General features: G+C 45.0%; 1 protein-coding gene across 6 annotated transcripts; it reads left to right on the top strand.

Annotated features, from left to right (window-relative positions):
• The first annotated feature begins 490 nt into the window (after positions 1-490).
• Positions 491-24315, top strand: LOC120702333 (DNA repair protein RAD50). Of its 6 annotated transcripts, none has more exons than XR_005686353.1 (27): positions 491-874; positions 980-1066; positions 1296-1463; positions 2368-2543; positions 2714-2828; positions 4199-4427; positions 4503-4681; positions 4779-4949; positions 5327-5431; positions 5529-5636; positions 6595-6806; positions 7052-7141; positions 14470-14597; positions 15318-15432; positions 15521-15650; positions 15743-15952; positions 16818-17026; positions 18423-18624; positions 19332-19501; positions 19577-19901; positions 20080-20205; positions 20281-20333; positions 23032-23230; positions 23306-23368; positions 23524-23634; positions 23705-23833; positions 23974-24315. XR_005686353.1 is itself a non-coding variant. In XM_039986087.1 (27 exons), the coding sequence occupies exons 1-27, from the start codon at positions 752-754 to the stop codon at positions 24011-24013; spliced, it is 3996 nt and encodes a 1331-aa protein (XP_039842021.1). In that variant the 5' UTR covers positions 493-751; the 3' UTR covers positions 24014-24315. The 6 variants fall into 6 exon arrangements, 4 of the variants coding, with proteins under 4 accessions (XP_039842048.1, XP_039842021.1, XP_039842029.1 ...); XM_039986087.1 differs by having other exon boundaries at positions 493-874; positions 23501-23634; XM_039986095.1 differs by having other exon boundaries at positions 493-874; positions 23035-23230; positions 23501-23634; positions 23974-24267.
• Positions 24316-26246: the final 1931 nt, after the last annotated feature.

Genomic DNA, 26246 nt, shown 5'->3' with positions numbered 1-26246 from the left:
GTGAGGTTGAAGGAGAACCTGACGTGTGGGCCCCACACGTCAGTGAGGGAAGGGAGAGAAGTAGCAGGGGTATTTTGGACCATACGAAAATACACGGGTCTGCGAGTGGATCCAAGAACATCAAAGACGTATAAAATGCCACGGTTTAAAGAAGAGAAGAATTGTAATGTCACGATTTAAAATACGTGAATTGTAATGGCATATCTCAGAACTTCGAAAATTGCAGTGGCCCCAATAAAAAAAGGGAAAATTCGATTCATGCCACCACAACTCCGTGAAATTGGGTTTCACGTTGAAAATCATGCCACTCAATGGCATCGATTTCAACATGAAATCAAAAATCGTGAAATTGTAGTGGCATGGATCCAACTGACCCATAAAAAAACTCTTCTGAAAATAAACTTGAACGGTCAATTTGGATGGCAGTCTTCTGATTCGTGAGCCCGTGAACCGAGTCTTCCACCGTGCGTCTCCGTCGCGGCGTCCGCCCAAAAGTCCAAACCCTAAACCCCACGAAGAGGCCAAAACCCCCCAAACCCAAAACCGAGAAAGCGATTTCCGGCCCCCATTTTCCTATTTCTCATTCCTCTCTTCAATCACCTTCCATCAATCATCCATTGCGGAGCCAAATCAATAGATGAATACCGGAATAGCATCCGCAACCTAGATTCCGAGCAATCGCGCCTGCGCAGACCGGAGGAGGAGAAGAACCCGAAGCCGGGGAGGAGGAACCGGAGGGTCGCGGGGCAAGATGAGCACGGTGGACAAGATGCTCATCAAGGGCATCCGGAGCTTCGACCCGGACAATAAGAACGTCATCACCTTCTTCAAGCCGCTGACCCTTATCGTCGGCCCCAACGGCGCCGGCAAGACGGTATCTGTTTGATTCCCCACTCCCAATCAACCCCCGCCGGTGCACCCAGGAGATTGGGTGCTTCCCGGATTGATTTTTGGATGCTCTGTTTTCTTGCCTTTGCAGACTATCATCGAGTGCCTGAAGCTGTCCTGCACCGGCGAGCTGCCCCCCAACTCGCGCTCCGGCCACACCTTCGTGCATGACCCTAAGGTGATATTTGCTTTCCCGAACCATTATTCCGTTACATGTCCAGAGTTCTAGTGCTCTGGGTCGTGCACTGGATTTGGGAACAGTTGGGTGTGTGCAGGCATACTTAATGTGAATAATACAATTTTCGAATCTGCTTAGGAGAATTTGAGAATGGTGGCTAATGTTGGATGAATTGCAATTCGATAACCTGTTGGAAGTTTACTGGCGTTATGTATTGTATAAAATGTAGGTAGCTGGTGAGACGGAAACAAAAGGGCAGATTAAGCTGAGGTTTAAGACTGCAGCAGGAAAGGATGTGGTGTGCATCCGATCCTTCCAGCTTACCCAAAAGGCATCAAAGATGGAGTTTAAGGCAATTGAAAGCGTTCTCCAGACTATAAATCCACACACGGGCGAGGTCCACGCTTTATTCTTCTATTTTTTTTCTTGTATGGATTAAGTTGTTGCCCCTAATTGATCCTTGCATTCTGAGTTTTTAATATTATAACTTATTAAAGTATTACGAGGGAGCGGCATTTACAACGGCTTAGCTTTGAAATGATCAGGATAACAAATTGCTGAACAAATCTGAATGAAACGGCAGCATGTTGTGATGTGTACTATCGAACTTGCTTTTCTTTGTGGATAAGAGCGCGAATGGGCTTGAAGTAACACTATTCTTCTTTTAATACAATGATACACAGCTCTCCTGCATGTTTGAGGAAAAAAACCTATCTAACTTGCTTTGTTTCTGGTGTCTTGGAAGTAGCTGAATTTTCTTATGACACTAAATTTAACCCCAAAAGGAATTTATTGTGTCGATTCATGCATCGTGCTAGTGCCCCTTATTTACAGTTGCTGCAATGCTATTAGGGCGCACGTACATAATGTATGCAAAGTGATCAATTTCAGTTTGTTCTGTGTCAAAAGATAATGAAATACTGTACTCTTCTACTCCTGCTGTATTGATACATATAAAGGTATTCAACTGATGAAAATATCTTGTTAATCATGTAATCTGAAAGGACATATATAAATATAATGTCCTGCATTCCTTTGTTATTGTATATCTTGTCATAAAAAGAAAAAAAAATCTATCTAGCACTTTTCTTAGCCTTTGGTATCTTTGTATTCAGACAGCAGTAATGTGCTTGCACATGAAATCTATGTAATGGAATTTTGACACCGATTCATGGGTAATTTTGCTGATCGTAAGGTTTATGCAAGGAACTGCATATTTTTATTGTTTCCTACTTCGTGCTCCTGGTCAAATAAGTTTATTCATTGGCATATTGTAATTAATTTGTTATATCTTAGTGCAGAAGGTCTGCCTCAGCTACAGATGTGCTGACATGGATAGAGAGATTCCAGCCTTAATGGGTGTTTCAAAGGCTGTACTAGAGAATGTTATATTTGTCCACCAAGATGAGTCCAATTGGCCATTGCAGGACCCGTCAACGCTTAAGAAGAAGTTTGATGACATTTTCTCTGCTACCCGGTACTTTAAAGAAGCTTTGAGCAACACCAGATTGTCTCATTGTTGAAACTATTGTCACCTGTTTGAAATAGCATGCACTTTAAAATATTCTTGCTTCAAAGTCAATGAGTTGATGCCATTTTTCATAACTACCGTCTGAATTCCTTAATAATTTCTCAATTAAAGTACAGGTATACCAAAGCTCTTGAAGTCATAAAGAAACTTCACAAGGATCAAGCACAAGAGATCAAGACTTTTAGGTTGAAGCTGGAGAACCTTCAGACTGTAAAAGACCAAGCATATAAGGTAATGTGTTTTCAGCAATCGAGTTTGTCACTTTTTTTTGTTTTTTCATGTTATTAGATCAGTATTGACAAAAGATAGTTATTGTTTTTTATGCCATGTTAGCTTGTGCATATTCCACCACACAAATATCTGATTTTAACCATCTGAGAATTGGTTTGTGATTCTTTGATAACTAAGATAATGGCTTTTTTTTTTGTGAAAAGATGGATTGTTAGGCACAAAATTAATAGCTTTGGTCACATGACTTGCACAGTTGTCCTGCCCATAGCTATCTACCTCTAGGACCAAGCCAGTAGGTTTACCCTTAGAACCTTAATCAAGTTTGAAATTTAGTTGGTTATGAATATTAATTTAGGAGAAGGTCCAAATAAATCACCTCAGGTATGCCTAAAGTCCGGATAGCCTCTAAACTATTTCTTGGTCCACTTTACTGCTGAGACTATGCCATTAGGTTGAATTTACCGTTAATACATTTTTTCTCTTTTTTGATTCTCCACACACAACTGGAGTTTTAATTTATTTTTTTTTCTGGGTGGGTGGACATCATAACATATGTAAAAATATATAATGAAATTTTCATCATCATTTTTCATAGGAGTGTATGTGAAAAGGTAGCTTATTATTAATTGTCCTCGTGTATAAAATAATGTTGAAAAATTGACGATGTATTTCTATAATATATGTTATGGTGTCTGCTATCATTCCACAAATTTGAACTTATAGACTCCATTTGTGCGTGGAGAAGCAAAAAATAAAAATCTTATCAAGGGGTAAATAAAAATTGGACCAATTGGCATAGTTTTGGAAGTAAATTGAATAGAAAAATAGTTTAGGGGGTTATCCAGACTTCAGTCATACTTTAGGGAAGCAATTTTAACGTTTTCCACTATATTGTGCAGATTCTAAATTATTGTAGTGGTGAAGAATGATAATGTTTGCAAATTTGAGAACATCATGTGTATTTTTTAAGAATATACAAATGAAAAATAGTGAATCCATTTGACAGCGAGAATAGCATATTCTTCTTATTTCTTAATACATGGAAATTAGTTTTACAGCAAACTGATTCCGGTATCTGCCTTGTTTGGACATAGTTAGATCTGCATCCTTCAACCTTTTCTTTTTTCCATTTCCTATTCTAAATTGTTCTACTGGTAATTACTGTTGTTATTGAATTGTTTCTTCTGTTGTTCTACTTGTTTGTACTCCTATTGCTTTCAGTCCAGTTCTTTTTCAATGTATTTGTTTGGGGAAAATGATGTTTATATAACAACAGATTTTTACAGAAAAACTGTAAACACTTTACACTTACTAGTGTGGAGTTTAGTTTAGAGGGGAAACTGTTCCATTCACTCCTATTACTTTTGCAGCTCCGTGAAAATATTGCTCAAGATCAAGAGAAGTCAGATGCCTCAAAATCTCAAATGGAGCAATGGAAGTCACAGATCCAAGGTATCGAGAATGAAATCCGGCATATGAAAACAAATTTGGATGAACTGAGAGGACTTCAGGGGCAAATTAGCACCAAAGCAACGGAGAGAAGTACATTATTTACACTTCAGCAGCAGCAGTATGCCACACTTTCTGAGGAGAATGAAGGTAAAGTTCTCACTGGTACCCTTATGCCTAATGGTTTTCCCCAACGTAATAGCAGTTGACCATTGTTTTCCTCAGATACTGATGAGGAACTAATGGAATGGCAAACAAAATTTGAAGAAAGGATTGCAATACTAGAAACAAAAATCAGTAAACTAGGTAGAGAGATGGATGATGAAGCAGCAACGAGCTCCTCACTGCCCCAGAAAATCTCTGAATTAACACATGAAATAGGAAAGCTCCAAGCAGAAGCTGATGTAATCCTTTCTTCCATTTTTACCAGCTGACTATGACTATTCTCTCTCTCTTTTTGGTCATTATATTGGAGTTTAATACTGTGTTTGCGTTTTTCAGGCTCACATATCTATTAAGCATGAACGAGACTCGGACATCAAAAGGATATTCACCAAACATAATTTTGGGCCAGTTCCTGCATTTCCCTTTACAAATGATGTTGCTATGAACCTTACAAACAGAATTAAAGCGAGGCTTTCAGATCTTGAGAATGATTTGCAGGAGAAGAAGGTTTCCTTTCTTATTTTCTCAATTGCTTCTGATGTATACTGTTCACACAAAATTTTTGCAAAATCTCCCAGGCCTTTACGTGAAGGACATCGTACGATTTTTGTGTCAACATATACTTTTACCTAATTGTTCTTAAAATCAGAATTTCTATGGAGTTCGGCCACATTGTGAGCTTGCTTTATTCTGCATTGTTTTTAGTTTGCAGTTTTATTTGTTTTCGCTCGTCATCTCAGTGGCTGGATGCATGAGTGCATGCCATGTTCCAAATGATTTTTACCAACTGTTATGGATTTCATTAAAAGTGTCTGCCCTGTATATGCAAGTGTTTCATCACTGAAGGTATGCACTAAATATGTCTGTATCCTCTTGTTGAGCAGAAATCCAGTGACGACCAGTTAGATGTTTTGTGGAAACACTATCTTAAAGTAAATGCTCGCTACTCTGAAATTGATGGCCAGATACAGTCTAAGATTGAATCCATGGTTAGTGATGGAAAGAACACTGGACTTACCTATGCTTGCATGCTCTTCCATAAGTGTCTTTTGGGTACCGTTTCCTAATAAATCAAGTACTTTTCAGTCAGGTCTTTCAAGGCGCACTAAAGATAAAGAGAAAGAACGTGATGCTGCAGAAGTGGAGCTTTCAAAACTTAATCTGTCTCGTCTTGATGAAAGGGAGAGACATTTGGTATTTATTCAACTAGCGCAGATTTCATATCTGGGGGTGTGGGCGTCCCTACTTGTGAATTTATCATGTTGTAGTGTCAAAAATTTGTCAAAATGTCATGCAGGTAGTACACAAAGTCGTATGTAGCTGCAACGATTCAGTTTCAAATTCATCCTAGATGTCAAGAAACAAAATAGATAAACTGTCAATCTGGCACTGTTCATCATGTGCCGACTGCAACACTTGCGTTTTTAAAATCTCAGCATCAAAGATGAATTTGATATTGAGTTTTTGCAGTTTTATGTAAGTTTGTGTATGCTATATACATTTTACATTCTGGGATGATTCTTTTTTGAAACATTATAACATGTTGAAGGGGACGCCTGAACCACAGGACACTAATGAATTTCTGTTATTTGACTTGCTACGTGACTGTTGGCAATGTTCACCTTCACAGATGCACCTGGCTGTTTCGATAGTTTCTTTTGTATGCACATTGCTGTCAGTTTTATCCATGAAATTGAAAAAATTATCAGCATACATAAATTTGAATCTCGGACCCCAGGCGGTACTGTTTCTTAGAGGGTGTCTGGTATTTTTTTTTCTAAGTGATTTTGATTTGTGCAGTTAATATGCATAGTTTGAATTTCACTGGTTTGCAGCTAGTTCCTACCTGGGATTGCTGGTATGCAACCAGTTCCCACCTTGAATTACTGTTTGAATTCAAAACTAGGGTGCTCCGAGGCCAAAATTTGTTCTCTGGTTCCCTCTGGGAAAACTGGCAGTCAGCAGCAACTGGCCAGTTAACTCTGGGATTTGTAATTTGAAACCCTTGGTTCCATCACAACTGCCCAAAGATGTGAAGTTTAATGGTTCCTGCAGCCCCATCTGTATTTGTTTGCGTTCTTTTGCTTTCTCTTCAAAGTAAGAAACTCTTAATTTTTACTAAGTAATTTGTTATATCTTCATTTTCAAATAGCAAATTGAAGTTGAGAGGAAGACACTGGCCCTTGGAGAAAGAGACTATGATTTAATTATAAATCAGAAGCGGACAGATATATTCAGTTTGGAACATAAAATAAAAACACTTCAGCGGGAGAAAGATAACATAAATAGAGATGCTGATGACAGAGTAAAACTGGGTTTGAAGAAGGATGCACTGGAAAGCAGCAAGCAGAAGCTCAATGATTTGTAAGTTTCTTTCCTTTCTCTTAATGTTTTGCGTATGCTTGTTACTTGCACATACAAGAAGGTAAATAATCAAATAGGACTGCATCATACTTGCACAGCAAGTTGGTCCGATTCTGCTAAATATTGGTTTACTTTTGTGCCTCCTTGTTATGTCTGGCTAACAAATATAGTAAAATGCAGACTCTAAGATCATTGGACTCTTCATATTATTAAAGTTCATATTGCACTTGGATTGTAAAATGCAGGGTTAATGAGCACAAGGACAAAATCAAAAGTGTTCTTAGGTGGGCTCCAGCTGAGAAGGATTGGAAGAAGGAGATCAGTCAAGCCTTTTGGTTTGTCCTAATTACTCTGTTAATTTTATATTGAACGCATGACCAATGTTTAAAATCGCGGGCTATAGCAGTCATTTAGCACTGCTATAGCGGCCCAGCCCATGTTTTCAAATCGTCTAGTCGAACCTAGTCGCTATGGGACCGATCAGACGACTAGTCGCGATTAGTCGTCGATTAGGCCAATTAGTCGAGCTTAGTCGGTCCTAGTCGTCTGCCTAGTCGTCCTATGTGTCCCAGGACCGATATGATATATGTACTACATATTACTTAATAAAAAGCAAGTATGAAGGCAACAATAATGGTCGATTTTTCACTTATTTGTGAGAGATGATTTGTGAACTGTCCAGAACTCTGTATTCCTGTCCCATAGTCCATATTCCTGTCTCTCAGCCTCTATATACCAAAAACCTAATGGGCCACCTTGCCAGCCCATCACCGGCCGAGGCCCATAACTCAAACAGCCCACAAAACAATCTCAAGTCTAACCTGATCGTGCGACTAATCGCGACTAGTCGACGACTAGTCGGACGACTAGAAAACTAGTCGCCCAGACCTACTCGGTGTCCCTTATCGGGGTCACCGGACCGATAAGCCTGACTAATCGCGATTAGTTGGACGACTAGATAACATGGGGCCTAGCAAACCTTGCGCTACGATATGCATGATTTCATGGCTAATGGAGCTAAGGGCGCAATTGCGGTAATTAGAGGCGCTAACTGCTGTAGCGGATAGAGTAATTAGCGTCACTAAATGTAACTCATCGTGGACGAAGGGGAGGAGGCAAGATGTGCTCTTTCCTCCGCAAGCAGCATCATGACAGGGAGGGACGGTTGAACGCCAGCGGCTTGCAGATGCACTAGCCTCCGATCAGCTGTTCCCTGTGCTCGCAGGTGGCTATCAGGTGCGCTTGCCTCCGGCCAGCAGTTGTGGCAGCGCGGCCTGGGAGGGAGGGGAGAGCGCAGGAGGCCAGCAGATGCGGCAGCGCGATCGAGGAGGGAAGGGAGAGCACAGGTGAGGGTAGGGACCTTGTGGCCATGGATGATTTGGGGTTCGATGGAGCAGCGACAGGAGGGAATTGGGGGAGTGAGCGTCGGATGCAACAGAAACGAGCGAATTTGGGGCGGTCACACGGATACAAGCTTGCAGCAGAGAGAGGGGTGAAGGGATTTGTGTGTGCAGTAGAAAGGGATAGCGGTTATAACGTTGAGTAAACATTTGGACCGGATCTCTGCTAGTTTTTGTTGGTGTATATGTGAGCCCATGTATAGAGGCCCATCTAGAGGCCCATGTATAGGAACTATATATCCCACCCTTCTAGGGTTTGGAGGAATACATCTCATTATTCTCTCCTATATGGTATCAGCTAGCTTCTCCTTCCTCTAGCCGCCGCCGCCGCTATGGTTGGCCGGCCACCGGCGCCTCCTTCCCTTCCTCCCCTTGTTGCTGCTGTTCCCTTTCCCACCGCCACCGCTGGCCCCATGGCCGGCCGGCCGCCGGCCCTTCCCCTCTCCTTTTCCCTCCCTCTACCTGCTGCTGCCGCCATGGGGGCGGGTGCCGCCGCCGCGGGAGCCGCGGCCCACCTCGCGGCCGCCGGCCCCCATCCTCCTCCCCTGGCACCGGCCCCGACCGCGGGATCTGCCGCTGCAGGGTGCGCCCCGGCCGCCGCCCTTGCCGCTGTCCGTGGGCAGGACGCGGCCGCGGCCGCGTGGCCCACCTCTGCGGCGCAGCCCGCCGGTTCGCCGTGCAGCCCGCCCGTGGTCCCTGCGGCCCGGAGCCATGCGCTCGTCGCCCCTCGCCGTGCTCTGCTTCATGGCGCCGGGTCCTCTGTTCCATGGGCGCCCCACTCCTCCGCCGCCTCTGCTCCAGGGGCGCCGCGCGCGTGGCTCCAGGCCGCCACCGCGCAGCCGTCCCCGCCGCCGCCGCCGCGTTGGTCACCGCCGCGGGGCAATGTTTTCAAATCGGCTGGTCGGTCCTGGTCGCCTAGGGACCGACCAGGCGATTAATCGCGATTAGTCGACGACCAGGTCGACCTGGTCGAGCCTGGTCGTTCCCTAATACATATGTCTACATGTTCAGTATATACTATATAGTGTATATATAATTATATATATACAATATAGTATACAACAAGCAATTCTGCAGGTTTTGGTGACTTACTTTTGATATTTGCTCTCCAGAACTCCAGCTTCTTGTCCAAAACTCCATATTCTTCTTGCTGAATCCTTGCTGCTGAATCCTGCCCTGGTCGAGAAATGCCCTGGTCGACCGACTAATCGCGATTAGTGGACGACTAATCGGACGGCCAGGTTTCTGGTCGCTCTGGTCGGGTCGGTGGTGCTGGTCGGACTTGGAGAACCGACCTGGGCGATTAATTGCGATTAATCGCGATTAATCGGACGACTTGAAAACATGGCCGCGGGGCCTCCCTACGCCCTCGTGCTAGCTGCCGCCACCGGCGCGCCCCTCGCGGCCCCTGCCCCGGCGCCTGTCCCACGCGGCCTGCCCCACGAACCCCGCGGTCCCCGCGACCTTCGCGGGCAAACCCCCTGCTGTTCATGCGCGTGCGGCTGCCCTCTTCCTACCCGGCGCAGGTGGCCCTCCTCCTCAGTTCACCGCCGCCGCCCTCCGCGGGAAGGAGCCCCTCGTCGCCGGAGCTGCTACGGCCGACGCCGCTCTCGCCGCGGCCCTCCTCGCTCCCGCGCCTGCGTGGCCTGCGTTCGGTATGCCCCCCGCGGATGCGCCGTTCGGCGCCGTCGCCTTCTGCGAGTAGCAGATCGCCGCCGACGCTGCCAGACCGTGGGCGGGGGAGGCCGCGGGCGTCGTCGTCGGGGCGGACGTGGTGCTGGCGGCGCTACTTCTGGTGGTACTGGTGGAGGCCGTCGGGGCACTCCGACCCCGACTCCGGCTCCCACTCCTGCCCCTGGCCCTGGAGGTATGCCTTGGCCATCATTCGGCGCCCCTTGGTCAGGGCGCATCCCGATGTGGCCGTTCCAGGGTCGGGGGGGGGGGGGGGGGGGTCAGCCCCAGCCGGCGGCCATGTTCCCCGGTGCTGCTTTCCTGTTCGTGCCGTTCTGGACCCCGCCCGCTCTGCTCAGCCGGCCTGGCCTGGGGGGTGGGACTAGGCCGCACTGGCGTAGTCCTTCAGCGCCATGGGGCTGAAGCCGCCGGTCAACACCGAGTGGATCGCCGACTCGGGTGCCTCCTTCCACACTACCCCATATGTCGGTATCCTCTCTTCTGTCCGACCCCCACACCCCTTTTGTCCTTCTTCCATTATGGTTGGTGACGGGTCTTGCCTTCCTGTCATCGCCGTGGGTTCTGCTCCTGGTTCTTTTCGTCTTCCCAATGTCCTTATTGCTCCTCAGATGGTTCATAACCTTCTTTCCATTCGTCAGTTTACAGCTGACAATTCTTGTTCCATCGAATTTGACTCTTTTGGCCTCACTGTAAAGGATTCGGCCTCCCGGCGTCCGCTCCTCCGGTGTGACAGCCCGGGGCTCCTTTACACTCTTCGCCTCCCGTCTTCTGCTACTCCGCCTTCGCCTTCTTCTTCGTCTGCCGCTTTTGCCGCGACGCTGTCTTTCACCACCTGTCACCGCCATCTTGGACACCCCGGCCGCGACGTTCTGCCTCAGCTCAGTTGTAGTACCGATGTGCCGGGTACTAGGGCTCCTGCTGACCATCTCTACCATGCGTGCCAGCTTGGTCGTTATGTTCGACTCCCTTTTTCTTCCTCTTCGCATGCGACGCATGCCTTTCCTTTTTCTTCCTCTTCGCATGCGATGCATGCCTTTGATCATATTCACTGTGACCTGTGGACTTCTCCTGTTCTTAGCCTTTCTGGCTATGGATACTATCTGGTGGTGGTCGATGATTTCTCACACTACTCTTGAACTTTTCCTTTGCGCACAAAGTCTGAGACCTTTCCCACCCTCCACTTTTTTGCTTGGGTGTCCACTTAGTTTAGCCTCACCATTAAGGCCGTCCAGTGTGACAACGGGCGGGAGTTCGATAACTCCACCTCCCGTTCCTTCTTCCTCTCTCGGGGTGTTTAGCTGCGTATGTCTTGTCCGTATACTTCTCCTCAGAACGGTAAGGCTGAGCGGATGATTCGCACGACGAACGACGTCGTGCGCACCCTTCTAATTCAGGCCTCTCTACTTCCGCGATTCTGTACTGAGAGCCTCCACACCGCCACCTACTTGTTTAACCGCCTTCCGTCCACTGCTTCTCCTGCTCCCACTCCACACCATGCTCTTTTTGGTACCCTCCTCGCTACGACCACCTTCGGGTCTTCGGGTGTGCGTATTACCCCTAACACCTCCGCCACTGCTCCTCACAAGCTAGCCTCCTGCTCGATTCGTTGTGTGTTTCTTGGTTACTCCCCTGACCACAAGGGGTACCGATGCTTTGACCTCACCTCTCACCGCGTCCTGATCTCCCGACACGTCGTCTTTGACGAGTCGGATTTCCCCTACTCCACCTCCTCCACACCTTCTCCTGACCCTGAGCTGGAGTCCCTGTTTCCGACTGACCCGGTGGTTCAGCCACCGTTACCTGTCTGTCCTTTCCCTGCAGGTTTTTCCGGCACACCGGCACCGCTTCCGGTGATCCCTGCTGTGCCGAGCGCAGCTCGGGTGCCCGCGGTCGCGCCACGCGCGGCCCCCGGACCTCCGGTCGTGCCGCGCGCGGACCCGGTGTCTCCTGCTGCGCCACGCGCGGTACGCTCAGCCGGTGCTGGTGTACCGGCGTCGTTCGGTGCCGACACCGGTGCCGCCGCGGTACGCTCAGCCGGTGCAGGTGTACTGGCGTCGTTCGGCGCCACACCAGTGCCGCCTCCGGCTCCGGAGGCTCCTGCGGCGCCTACACCGGAGTCGTCGCTGCCGCCTCCTACACTGGAGCTGTCGCCGCCGCCGCCTCCGCCGACTCGCTCTCGAGTCGAGCCAGCGGTGTACCACCCGCCAGTCATCCATCGGGATCCTCGGCATATCCATCCCATGGTGACTCGGCGATGGCGTCTCAGGCCGCGACTCTCCGCCACCGAGGGCGAGCCGCGTCTCTCTGGTACCCTCCTCTGTCCGCAACGCCCTGGTGGATCCTCACTGGCGTCGCGCGATGGAAGAGTACGCGGCTCTCCTTGCCAACCAGACGTGGGACCTCGTGCCGCGTCCGTCTGGTTGCAATGTGGTCACCGGCAAGTGGATCTGGACGCATAAGCGTCGGGCTTATGGCATACTGGAGCGCTACAAGGCTCGCTGGGTTCTCCGGGGTTTCTCCCAGCGGCCTGGTGTGGACTACGATGAGACCTTCAGTCCAGTGGTGAAGCCTGCTACTGTGCGCACGGTCCTCTCGCTTGCGCTCTCTCGCTCCTGGCCTGTGCACTAGCTGGATGTGAAGAATGCCTTTCTTCACGGCACTCTGTTAGAGACAGTGTACTACTCTCAGCCAGCGGGATTTGTGGACTCGAGTCGTCCGGATATGGTCTACCGGCTCAACAAGTCCCTCTATGGTTTGAAGCAAGCTCCTCGGGCTTGGTACTCTCGGTTCGCCACGTTCTTGCAGACTTTGGGATTCACCGAGGCCAAGGCTGACACTTCTCAGTTCATCTACTGCCGTGGGGATGAGACTGCCTACCTGCTGCTCTATGTGGATGATATTGTGCTCACCGCCTCCAGTCAGCAGTTGCTTGAGCGCGTCATCTACACTCTGCAGTAGGAGTTTGCTATGAAGGATCTTGGTCAGCTCCTCCACTTCTTGGGCGTTACTGTTGAGACTCGCCTGTCTGGCCTATTCCTTCACCAGCGGCAGTATGCACTCGACATTCTGGAGCGGGTTGGGATAATTGATTGCAAGCCATGCTCCACTCCTGTCGATACTCAGGCGAAGCTGTCTGTTGATCTGGGTGATCCCGTGGCTGATCCTACTGCCTACCGGAGCCTTGCCGGTGCCTTGCAGTACCCGACCTTCACCCAGCCGGATCTAACCTATGCCGTTCAGCAGGTCTGTCTTCACATGCATGATCCCCGGGAGTCTCACCTTGCTGCACTGAAGCGTCTCCTCCGCTACATCCGTGGCACTGTTGGCTTCGACTTGGTTCTTCACCGTTCTCCCACCTCTGAGCTGGTGGTCTACACCGACGCTGACTGGGCTGGCTGCCCGGACACTCGCCGCTCCACTTCCGGCTACACCATCTTCATGGGCGGCAACCTTGTCTCCTGGTCGTCCAAGTGACAGCCGGTTGTCCCGCTCCAGTGCTGAGGCGGAGTACCGGGCTGTCGCTAACGGCATGGCGGAGACGTCCTGGCTCCGACAGCTCTTGGCGGAGCTCCACAGCCCGCTCGCCAAGAGCACGCTCGTCTACTGCGACAGTGTCAGCGCCGTGTACCTCTCCATCAACCCCGTTCAGCATCAGCGGGCGAAGCACGTGGAGATCGATCTGCACTTCGTGCGCGACAAGGTCACCGTCGGCGATGTTCGGGTACTCCATGTCCCGACCACCTCCCAGTTTGCCGACATCTACACCAAGGGACTACCCTCCTCGACCTTCTCGGAGTTTCGCTCCAGCCTCAACGTAGCAGGTGGCTAGTTGTGGCTACGGGGGGTATTTGCCCTTTGTACTTTCTTCTTGTCCAGTCTTGAACACCGCTGCGATGGTAGTTCAGACTGCGGGGGGTGTTGGCTTTCTTGTTGTCCAGTCTTGAACACCGCTGCGTCGGTAGTTCAGACTGCGGGGGGGGGGGGGGTGTTGGTGTATATGTGAGCCCATGTATAGAGGCCCATGTATAGGAACTATATATCCCACCCTTCTAGAGTTTGGAGGAATACATCTTATTATTCTCTCCTACAATTTTATACCCGCAATTTAAAACATTGCACGTGACAAATTTAGTATGTAATAATAACTTAATAGTCCTACCTTGACATACTCATATGATCAATCTTAATTATATTTACCTATATAGTATATACAAAGCTGTTGTTACAGTAACAGATTCAGTTGGACTACTGGATGGGTAGCACTAGCATCTTCAGTTTTTGTACACTTCCGTGAATGGGTTATATCTTGATTCTTGAATATGAACTCAATGTTGATCTTGTACAGGAGAATGCATTAGCATATATTAGTCTACTCAATAGATTCTTGCTTTAGATTTTAGGCTTGCATGGATTCAACTTATGCTACTAGTCTAATAGACCTAAAATTTCTTAACAGGGTGACCATATAGTGATATAACACTCTTATTGTTACAGCAGTGTATTTTTCGCTTTGTATTTGTTATTTTTGCATCTACTAATGAATAATGACACTATTGATTTTGCTTGCTCAGGCCAGTGGACAAGGAATACAATGAGTTAAAATCAAAATCCCTGGAAGCAGAGCAAGAGTTTAAATTGGCTCAGAGCAAGGTGTCTGATGCTAAAGAACAATTAACAAAGCTTCGAAAAGATTTGGATGGTAAGATTTTATCACTTTACATTTTTTACTCAGCACCAAGTTGGCAAAGTTTTGAAGGTCCACTATGTTTTGAGTTGGGAAATTTAAAGATCCACTATTGTGGGGATATTGCGTGGAGCTTGCCTTTTCCGGCCCAGGACCGTCGTACAACCAATAAGGTTTTGTTTGTGTTTTTTTTGGGTGCTGGTGGTGGACTGGTTTATGTGTGTTGTTGTTGTGTGTGTGTGTGGGGGGGGGGGGGGATGATCCGGTCTAACTTTTGAAACTGATAATCAATAGTTTTCAAATTTGTCGTAGTACTTTCTAGCTGATAATCAATAGTTTCCAAATTTGTCTTTGAAAAGTACTTTCTAGCCTCATAAATCTGTTAGATATTATCTATAAGAAATCAACGTCAAGTATTTTTTTTTACCAGAGGGAATATCTTAAGAGTAGAGCTTTAGTGTATTCATTGCACGTCGCTACAGATGCTTATTGTAAAGCAGTGTTATTTTTGGTTCCTATTGTTATGTTTCGAATCACTTCATTTGGTACAGTAGAATTTTTGTTCAAAACTATGATAGCATATTTTGTGTAACAATCATGTACACAGATGGTTCATCGTGGTTCATAAAGTGCGTTTTGAAACTGCATGTTGGTTCATTTGTTTATTATATACTTATACCATACTATTCCTTCAATGATCATGTATTGCCATTCAAATTTGAAAATTTTATACAGCAAAGAGGAGATTCCTGGATTCGAAGCTTCAATCTATTTCACAGATATCTGCTGATGTTGACATGTTTCCCAAAGTTCTGCAAGATGCCAAGAACAAAAGAGATGAACAGAAAAGGTTGATATAAAACCTTATACTATTCTGTTAGAGCTGTTTGTCTGGAGATACTTAAATTAAATGATTTCTTTCATATGCCCATTAACAGATTAGAGAGTTTAGCAAATGGAATGCGACAGATGTTTTTACCTTTTGAAGAAGTGGCTCGTGATCGTCATGTTTGTCCATGCTGTGAACGTGCTTTTACACCTGATGAGGAGGACGAGTTTGTAAAGAAAGTAGGTGATGAAATAATCAAAGATTGCTCTTTCTGTTTAAAAGTTAAATGCTGCACTTGTTCACTGATGTTGCTTTCTCCTTTACATTTCAGCAAAGGATGCATAGCGCAAGTACTGCAGAGAGAGTTAAAGCTCTGGCAATTGAATCCTCAGATGCTGAAACTTTTCTTCAGCAACTGGATAAACTTCGTACTATCTATGATGATTATAAGAAGCTGTTAGAAGAAACTATACCTCTAGCAGAGAAGAACTTGAATCAACGTTTGGCGGATGAAAGTCAGAAGGAACAAACATTCGATGATGTTAGTTTTCTCTTTTCGTCACCATCTGCTTTCAATTTTGCATGCAAAATTGTAGACAATATTGCAAGAGGGATTAGCTATGTTTCTCTGATCAAAACAACTCCAAACTGAATTATCTTCGAGTTCTATCATGCGTCCTCATAATGATTCTGTTGACACTGAGCTCTTTTTAAGTATTCAATGCTCTTCCAAATTAGTCTATGGAATGGTCATTATTTAATTGAACATAGTTAGAAAAAACCTGCTGTTTGACTAGCTAGAGCAGATGGTTTATGCACCCAGTTTTCCTTTTCACAATTTGGAAACAAAAATTTGAAGATTTGATATCAGAATCATGCATTAAAGTAAAAGTACATCTATTCTTCAGAAAGATGAGATACAATTATGCTAATGAAGCCATGTACCATTCATTTTCATTAAAATAAAATTGTCGAATTCATATTGCCTTTGCTGTTTTCTTTAAACCTCTTATATGGTTGACTGGGCATAATCCCAAGCTTGAAGTTGCTGCAAGTATGATAGACTTTTCTTAATGTAATCACAAAAATCTGTATGCTGCTGTGGTTAAACGATGTCATACTATTTTTCTTGGTATCTTGCGATCACTAAAGTTTCAGAAAACCTGAGCTGAGTCTTAAGTCACAGCATTACAACCGTTTACTAACAAATTAGATCCTTTTACTTAAGTAGCTCTAGCAGAGACATCATCTGTTGTAGTGTTATTTTATTTAGAATGCTTTATATAATATATTTCAAAATTTGTGGTACCTTTTCTACTTTGCCTGCTTTCCTTTTTGTTCTAAGAGTTCCATCTTTAGAGAAAGGTTGTTTTCCTTACATATCTGTAATGTGGTCCTTGTTGCAGCTTTTGGGTGTTCTTGCTCAAGTTAAAATGGACAGGGATGCAGTGGAAGCCTTGTTAAAACCAACTGATACTATTGACAGGCATGCACGTGAAATACAACAGCTTGAGGAAGAAGTACAAGATCTTGAATATAAACTTGATTCTCTTGGCCAAGGTGTTAAATCTTTGGACGAAATTCAACTGGAGCTGGATTCTGTGCAGAGGGCAAGGTATCTGATTTAGGAATAAAAATTCCCAGTGACATGTCTGCAGTATTCAATAGGACTAAATTGCAAAATCCTGTTCACTAATTTATAAAAGTCTTGTTCAAGGTGTTAGTTTCAAGATATTTTGGTGCACATGAGAACATCCAATTATGGATATTAGAAAAGTGATCTCGTTTATGCCAACTTTTCAGCCCTTCTAGCTTTATTAATTGAAAACAAAAGAGAAGGAAGTAGAGGTTGGGTTATTTCAGACAATATAATTGAGCATAATCAATCCTACAGGTGTCATGCCCCTGCTGTGACAACAGGTGTGACTTGATTGGGCCAAGTCAGCTTTTGGGTTATTTCCATGCATTGGCTGTGCAGAATGAAACATTTAGAGCTTATAATTGTTGGCATTTACAATAAGAAAGGAAATTACATCTTTTTTTTTGTTTGAAATTCGATTGAAACAAGTGGGCAATCTCTAAGACCTGACCGGTATCAGGGCATTACACATTTACACTGGTTCATGTCATCCATCTTTAGTTGTAGGTCCCCAGATGGCATTGCCAGATAGGATTTGAAGTGATGTGGAGGAGAGATTTGTGAGGGAAAGAGGTTTGCTGTCTAGACTCTAGCAGAACACTTGTCTCTCGAGTGAATATTTAGCATGTTAACAACACATGCACATTGTAGCAGATGTTGTCTCTATTGGAAGTTTGGCATTAAACGAGAGCCAGAGGCTGTGTTAGCCCCCAGGTTCATTGGAACCTTAAGTGGGAAGCCATGATCTCTCTACGATACGCCTGGCCGGCAACGCCCTCACTCCCAGCGAGGTGCGCCGCCCGGGATTCGAACACCGGCCCTCCTTTTTCGGAGGTTGGCATCTAAGCCAGCCGGGCTACCCTCCCTACCCAGGAAGTTAGGCATTAGATGGTCCATGCAACCATTAATGAATTGTTAACAATAAGGTACAACTTAATAGGCAACACAATGTTTGGTTTGTCTGTTAAGTCATCTCTCAGACTATGTGGGTGCATAAAGATGATGTCTGAGACACTGATGTAATGGCCTAATGCTTTTCAGTTTTCACCAGATCATGGGGGACAATGTTACATCCTGGGCTTCAAGTAATTGTGCTGGCATGGTGCACCAACAGTCTATTACATTTTTATTTATTCCAAGACAAATCTCCATCTCCATTACATTTTTATTTATCCAATATTTCCTCCGGATACAGACACAAATGGGATACAAACTCTAGTTTAACAGTTTTGTTTTGATACTGCACTATATATCTGGGTGGTTCATATTTATCTATTGTTTTTTAGGGTAAATAATTTTAACAACCATGATGTTCCTTTGACTTAGTAACTTGAAAGCGCCACTGTGTCTGACGTGACCATATGTTTGGCAGGGACACATTAATTATTGAAGTGGATGATCTTAGGGATCAGCACAGAAGACTAAATGATGATTTGGCAAGTGCTCAGGTGAGATGGCACACTGTTCGGGAAGAGAAGATAAAAGCTTCACACATATTGGATAGATTCAAAGAAGCTGAAGCGGAATTGGTGCGTCTAGCTGAGGAAAAAGAACAACTGACCATAGAAAAGAAGGTACTCACTGATTCTTTTCATATGCAATATCAGTATGGGTTTGACTACTATTTTCTTTGTTCAAGTTTAGTTCCTTAATTCTTAGCTTTGCACCATCGGCAAGCTTAGGCAAGGTTGCCCATTGACTGCTGTGGTGCAGTGGAGCTGATCAGCTTACTAGTAGCCACACCAAACGGGCTGGGAAGAAGAATACTGGGACTAGATTGGTTTTCTTTCTTGAATGAAACCATGTGCGTGTGCTATTTTAGTATATTCAACCATAGCAACTTGAAGCTAACTTGACATTATGCAAATCATAAAGATAGAGGCTTATCTTTAAAGCAATAACCGGTAAACTATTGCATGATTCAGAAATCAGCAGCAAATGTGTCATCGTGCTAAAGTATCATAGGGTCTGTCTAGTACATGACTATGTTTGTCCAACTGTTTCCTTGTGCGTCTCTATTATACACCCTTACTGTGGCATCAGAATGCGGGGGTCTAGTACCTTGCCCCCCTGAATGTCAGGACTAACTGGGGTCAATTTGTGCCCTGACTTCTTTATCACATTCGTGACTGTTCGGCTTTGAATTGCATGTTCTTATTAACATCATTTTTTCCTTCTGTACACCTTTGTTCAGTCATTTTTGCATCAACGCCATTGTAATTCTTGTACTTATGCATGTTTGTATAATGCATACCAACTATTTTATTTCTCAATGATCTAGCTTTTAGAAGAGTCTCTTGATCCATTGTCTAAAGAGAAAGAGAGCTTGTTGCAAGAGTATAATGCCTTAAAGGAAAGGTTTGATGAAGAATATCATCGGCTGGCAGAAAGAAAAAGGGACTTCCAGCAAGAACTTGATGCACTCGGAAGACTCAATATGAAGATCAAAGAGTTAGTATCTCTTTCCATTCTGCTTTTCATTTATCCAACTTGTACCGCTTATCTGTAACCCCAAGATATTCTCAGGTATTTGGATTCCAAGAAATTGGAAAAGCTTAATGAATTTCAGGAAATGCTTTCTCTTAAGCAATCTCAGTTACAGAATTGTGAGGCAAGAAAGCAAGCCATATCAGTTGAATTAAACAAGAGTAAAGAACTACTGCAGGGTCAGGGTCAGTTGAAAAGAAATATTGATGACAATCTCAACTACAGAAAAACAAAGGCTGAAGTGGATCGACTTACTCGTGATATAGAGTCACTTGAAGAGAGAATGCTTTCAATAGGCAGCTCGTCTACTATAGAAGCTGATCTGAAGCGGCATTCTCAAGAAAGAGAGAGGCTTAATTCAGAGGTATTGTCTGTTCACTGTAATAATTATGAAAAGTTGCCTCTAACACGATAGCATGATCTTCTCGTGATACTTTTGTCAAATAAAGCATGCTATTTGGCATGTGGAGTGAAAATATTTGGATATGATTTTCTTGTGTATACTGGGCACCATGAAATTGATTGCGTGGATATGCTTATAGTTTAACAGGTGTCAAGGAACACTTTCTGTCTATCAGAGTAATATTTTAAAGCACAAGCAAGAGCTTAAACAGACGCAATACAAAGATATCGAGAAACGATACACTAGTCAACTTCTCCAACTTAAGGTAGACGATTGGCATTGCAGTTTATGTTTCTTTGAATTCCATTTTCTTTTTGATCTAAAACTAATGTGGTTGCAGACAACTGAAATGGCAAACAAGGACTTGGATAGATATTATTCTGCTTTAGACAAGTAAGTACATTGCACGCCATCATTACATCTTATATAGTTCTCCAAGAATTTATCTGATTTCTTGAACATTGTCTGCTTCACTTCACTTAAATAATATCCTTATTTTTGCTCCTTGCCTTGAAGATTAGCATGCTTTCCTATAAAGTAGTGATAGGTGGCAAATATATAATTTAGACCATTTACTCCCAAGTCAATCTTGTTTTCCCTTCAAAGTGGCCATTGGTTTCAATATTTAATTTCCTCCAACATTCTTATTACCTCATAATAAATCGTGTTCTATTATCAGAAAATTCATGGTTGCCATACTGCCTTTTGTGTATGTAACATGTTGCAAATTGTGAACTGTGCAATCTTATTTATATTTCATGCTAACTGAAACACCTAACTACATCATATCAGGAACACATGAAAGCCAATTGATACTCATGTTGCCCAGTGCGCCAGACTGGATATAAGGCAAACAGAATATGGATATAGAATTATGAATTGACATGGTATTAAATACTTGGGTGTGGACATGGGCCAACTATAGTGTTTGAGGTGCCCATCTGCCCTACATAAGTGGCTGACTCAACCCTATCCCAGCCTCGATAAGGTTCCTAAATTTCCTACAGGCAACCCAGGTCGGTATCAAGCTCCCCCTTAGCACTGACCATAGTAGAAATCCTACACGGGCTATTGGGTTAGGGGCGTGGACACCCCCTCCCCCCCGGAAGGAGGAACAAGGATGATAAGAACCCAGATTGCTGGAACGTCGACTTGTTAGCCGCTGGGACATGGACATGGTGGGACACAGCTTCGCTGGGTGTGAGCATTGATGCGGGCAACGAAAGGGAGGAGAGGCGCAGGGGATGCAGCAAGTGCCGGAGAAGAGCATGCTGTAGTAGTGCATCACTTAGTTGCCAGCAAAACCTACCAGAGAGATGCGGATGGTGTGGGCCTTCCATTTGCTAGTCATTGGCATGGGATCTAAGGCAACGTCACAGAGATGTGTTTCTGGAAGAAGGAAGATTGGAAGCTATCTGTTGTGTTGTGGGGAACTGGAGTGTCGACCACAATTTATAAAGTGTCAACCCTCGGCACTGTTCCTTGACCCAATCAACCTGGGAACTTTGTGACTATGGTCCGGAGCTATTAGGGTAACATGTGGTGGAGATGGGCTAGATGGGCCAGTAATTCCAGCCCATAGCATTCTTTGTCCCTTTTTCTTTCTTGTTAAACCTATAATGCATCTTGTCAAACCCACGGCAATCTTGGAACATGTTCCTCGTCCTTGGATCATGTTCCAATCGTCCTTCCCTCATTGGCACGTGTTCAATCTCTCGTTGGAACAACCTTCGTACCATGTTTTTTTCAAAGTGGCGTCATTCCCATTGTTTGGGGACATAATTGCTAAGGGTCGCATTGCTTGCTTTTTATGATTCTTTTCATAAAAATTTCTTTGCTCATTGAATAAGCATCATCTAAAAATCAACAATATGTTACTTGTTTGTGAAATGTTTTTTGAACAGCTATAGGAGAGCTGCGTATTTTCCATTAAAAAAAAGAGGTAAATACAAACTAAAATGCACTGACACAGTACGTACCCACACATACGAAAAGACTAGAAGGCCTAAAGCACTTAGTCTAACCCATGAACAGCCTCTGGAGCTCCTCTGAGACTGACCTCACAGCCACGCATATACGCCCAGAGGCCATTGAGTATGCAATCTTTACGATGTTTCCAAATGAGCCCCTTTCTAAGCTGCTTGTTGACCTGTATTGTCTGGCACCACCAAGAGGAGGATCCAGCCGTGCTAGGCAGTGGCGCCACCCCTGAAAGTCCGTCCTGCTGAAGGATGGTGAACCAAACTTGTCCAAGAGATTAGCTGGTGCTATATGGTCTCATCTGCTTGTTAAAATTGTGGGGAACAAGCAGGCTGTGCAACACCTGTTAAGGATGGCCAACCATAGTAAAGAACTTACAGCGCAAAGGTGCTCACGATTTCCAAATCCTTTTAGACTAAACCTGATTTTGCCCACAAGGAATGTAGGATAATAGAATTGGTGCAATGGATGATTGTATTGCATTGAGGCCTAGGCCGGTATATATTGGGGTACATGACTTGGAGGGCAAGCCTCATATGTTATGGTAGAGTTCGAATACAATCCTAACCTATCTATTATAGAAATATCCCAAATATACTCTAATAAGGAACACTTCGTATGCCGACTTGAGGTAGTAAGTTCTGGATGCAAATAACTTCCAGACTTGCTGATCTTGCATAACCTGCATAAGGGTTTCTCCTTTTGTTAGATCCTATATTTGCAGATACTAAACAATTACTTGTTCCAATAAAGATCCCCCTGATCAGCAACCCAGCGGCAATTAAGCACTATATCATGAGACTCGAACCCTTCACACATTTTCTTGCATCTCTTGAAGCCAGACGTTGCACATTTCATCTATCCAATATCATTTATAATTGTTTGAGCCCCCTTGTATCAAATGTAGGGCCATATTTCACGCAGGTTGATTAATAACTGTTGAAATCTAGAGGTGGGTAGACATGCCTCCTTATTAGTAGAACTAGTTAATTCCTGAATGCTATCATCAATAAGGGTACATTTACAGTTATTGAATACACTGACAATGTTTTTGTGGCAGTAGTTGTTGATACATCTCTGCATGTTTTTCCCCTTGCAAATTCACTTTCAGCAGTTATGTGAAATTTTCCATAAACAACACGAACACATTTTCTGCCAGAGCTCTCATGCGTTTCCACACTATGAAGATGGAGGAGATTAACAAAATAATCAAGGAACTGTGGCAGCAGACATACAGAGGCCAAGATATCGATTACATAAGCATCAATTCTGATTCTGAGGGTGCTGGCACTCGATCGTACAGCTACCGGGTAATGTTAAACTAGTCATTCATTGAACAAAATCACTTTCTTGAATTTCTCTTTCTTAGTCCTGCTCCATCTTAGGTTGTTATGCAAACGGGTGATGCTGAGCTAGAAATGCGAGGGCGATGCAGTGCTGGACAGAAGGTAAAATGTTCTGGTTTCATGAACTCTGCTTAGCATCTGATTTGTTGTCATGTTTTGACCAAAAGGCATGTTCTCCTAAACCCTTTTCTGTAAACAGAGCCGTATCTCAACAATATCTGCACTCATCTTCAGGTGCTTGCTTCTCTTATAATCAGACTAGCACTGGCGGAGACATTCTGTCTGAACTGTGGCATATTGGCCTTGGATGAGCCCACTACGAATCTGGATGGCCCAAATGCCGAGAGCCTTGCTGCTGCACTGTTGAGGTATCCTTTAAGCAATGATATCTGCTGACTATCACCATCAGGTGGAGTTTCTAACTGAACTGAATCTCAGAATAATGGAGGCCAGGAAAGGGCAGGAGAACTTCCAGCTGATCGTAATCACCCATGACGAGAGGTTTGCCCATCTTATCGGTCAAAGGCAGCTTGCTGAGAAGTACTATCGAGTCTCCAAGGATGAAAAGTAAGTAGAGCACTTACTGTTGATCCCTGGATCCAGATATTGTTTGCTGACTGAACCCGGTCGGCTTTTATAATTCGTTAATGCCAACAAATACTGGAAACATACAAATACTGATTACCTCGTTTGATGAAACCATGCAGCCAGCACAGCATAATTGAAGCCCAAGAGATATTTGACTGAAGCACATACATATATTTCCAACCGAGTGCTGTTAATTTATGCCAAAGGTTGGTGCGAAAGCAAGGTTTAGAGGCGGAGAATTAACAAGCTGTAGGGGGTGTGCCAATTAACTTGCTATTGCTAGTTTGGCTGCGTTGCCTTTCCTTTGTTGTATATAAATTGAAAACTGACTAGAGGATGGACTGTACGCACCGATTGCTGCTGCATACATTTGCCACATGCCCACATACAATATATAGCAATTCTACCTTGGATCGTGCTAATTTATGCGCAAGAAATACCGACCCAACGATGGCATTTTATGGACTTATTATTTTTTTTAGTAATTTGAGGAATACATTATGGCGCTTTGCGCTTGCATCATTAACGAAAGGAGCTTACCAAGTTTGTCCATTAGTCTGAAGATGTGAACACAGGCATATACTTACTAGTACGTAGCTCGTTATGACATTTTTCTTTTGACAAAGTGTAATTTTTTTTGGCGGATTTCAAAATTTTGGATCGTTGAATAGGAACCTTTTTCTAAAAAAAGAATCTAATCAAGATGAGATCGATCGAAATCCCAATCATGCATGCGATTGGGGGTGGAGGATGTGAGATTTGTGCGGCTCATGGAGCTGCACGATATCCTTCTTCTCTCGCTCACGTGGGCTGGGGGGGGTGGGGGGGGGGGGGGGGGGGGTTGTGTTGCCAGTGAGGTCGATAGTTCTCGATAGGGTTTGGGGTTTCCCAGGCTTCAATGGCCACCAGCCTTAGAGAAGGTCGGTGGTGGCGGCCCGGCGGTTCGGCCGGCGGAGGTGAGGCGGTGTGGGAGCGCCACTGGCCGGGGCGGGGCGGGATATCCGGTGGGCAGTGGTTGGCAACGAGGGAGAGGAATGGCGAGGTTGATGGCGGGTGGCAGCGAGAGCCGCCACCCGGGGTGGAGGACAACCGGAAGGGTGGGTGGAGGGCGCGGCGGGGCAGTCGGAGGTGGAGAAGAAGATGAATAGTGAGCCATTGTTGGGTTATCCCTTGCAATGGATGATGCTTCTGAAGTCTGAAGAGCTTGGACTTCTCCAATACGATGGCATGTGAGACATGTCGCTCTCATTGCTGGATGTATTGCTTTCCGGTGGGCCTCTTTTCGCAGTCCAAGTAGATTTCTTAGGGGTGGAGGAAAGAAACCGAAGACATTGTTTGTGTGCTACTAGGGCTCCCTGCGGTATCTCATTTCATATTTTCCCTATTTATTTGAATTAATTTAATTTACTAAGCTAAATGAAGGTCCAGTAGTGCTTTCGTGCAAGAATAATGAAAATGGAATGAAATATTATTACAGAATCAAACAAACAACTGTATTTTTCCCATGAACTTGAATAATCACTTATACTTTACATATATAGGTCAGTAGTACACTATCTAGTGTACCACACCACAGTCAGTCTAATTATAAGTTTGTAATTTTTTAATATACAACGAAACAATCTAACCACTTTTGTCACCTCTCAAAACAGCTCTGAATATCTCCTGTGTAGTTAAGGAACAGAAATTAATTAAGAAAGTGCGACATCATTTTCCCCAGAACGCTTCCTCTTGGCGGCTGCTGACTTCCTCCCTAGAATCTCGTAAGTGTAGATGTGGCTGTAGTGGGGTGGTATTGGAGAAGTCCACACGAACTGAAACTTCCCCTGGGCCCTAACAACCTCACTTCGAACTTCAGCAAATCCAGCCATTGCACCGCCATTACATCCGGAACCTCCACCGGTAGTGGTGGCGGACCATGAGATCCGCGAAAGCCCGACCCATTCTTCCGAGAAGTGCAGGCCCCTCTTGGTTCAGGGTAGCAAATGGGTTGCCACCAAATCTGGAGCCATGCCTGTCGATGAACTCCCTGTAGTGGGCCAGGACCTTGCCCCAGAAGCGGGCGTCCAAGTTGCCCCTCAGGACGCGGGCGGTGTGTTACACTTCTAGGATCGACACAGTGCATAAATCGAGTAGGATTTCTTTTCTTTTCCTTACATCAAATGCAAAAATCTCTAGATCTATTGCATAAGCGGTATATGAAGGAACACAGTGAGAGAGTAGAGAGAGACCATCACCACCAGCGTTTGAGCTCGATCCGGCGGCCATCTCTGGTTCGCTGATGACGATCTGCTCTAAGGCAGCGACGAGCGGCGCAGTGGTGTCGTGAGCGTAACGTCGAAGTCGAGGGCGATGGCAACGACGCCGATGGATCAGCGTCGATGGCGGCGGC

Source organism: Panicum virgatum, chromosome 1K (genome assembly GCF_016808335.1).
Source record: "Panicum virgatum strain AP13 chromosome 1K, P.virgatum_v5, whole genome shotgun sequence".
Lineage (NCBI taxonomy): Eukaryota > Viridiplantae > Streptophyta > Magnoliopsida > Poales > Poaceae > Panicum > Panicum virgatum.
The sequence above is the reverse complement of the archived record's forward strand: the minus strand, read 5'-3'. Positions and strand labels throughout refer to the sequence as shown.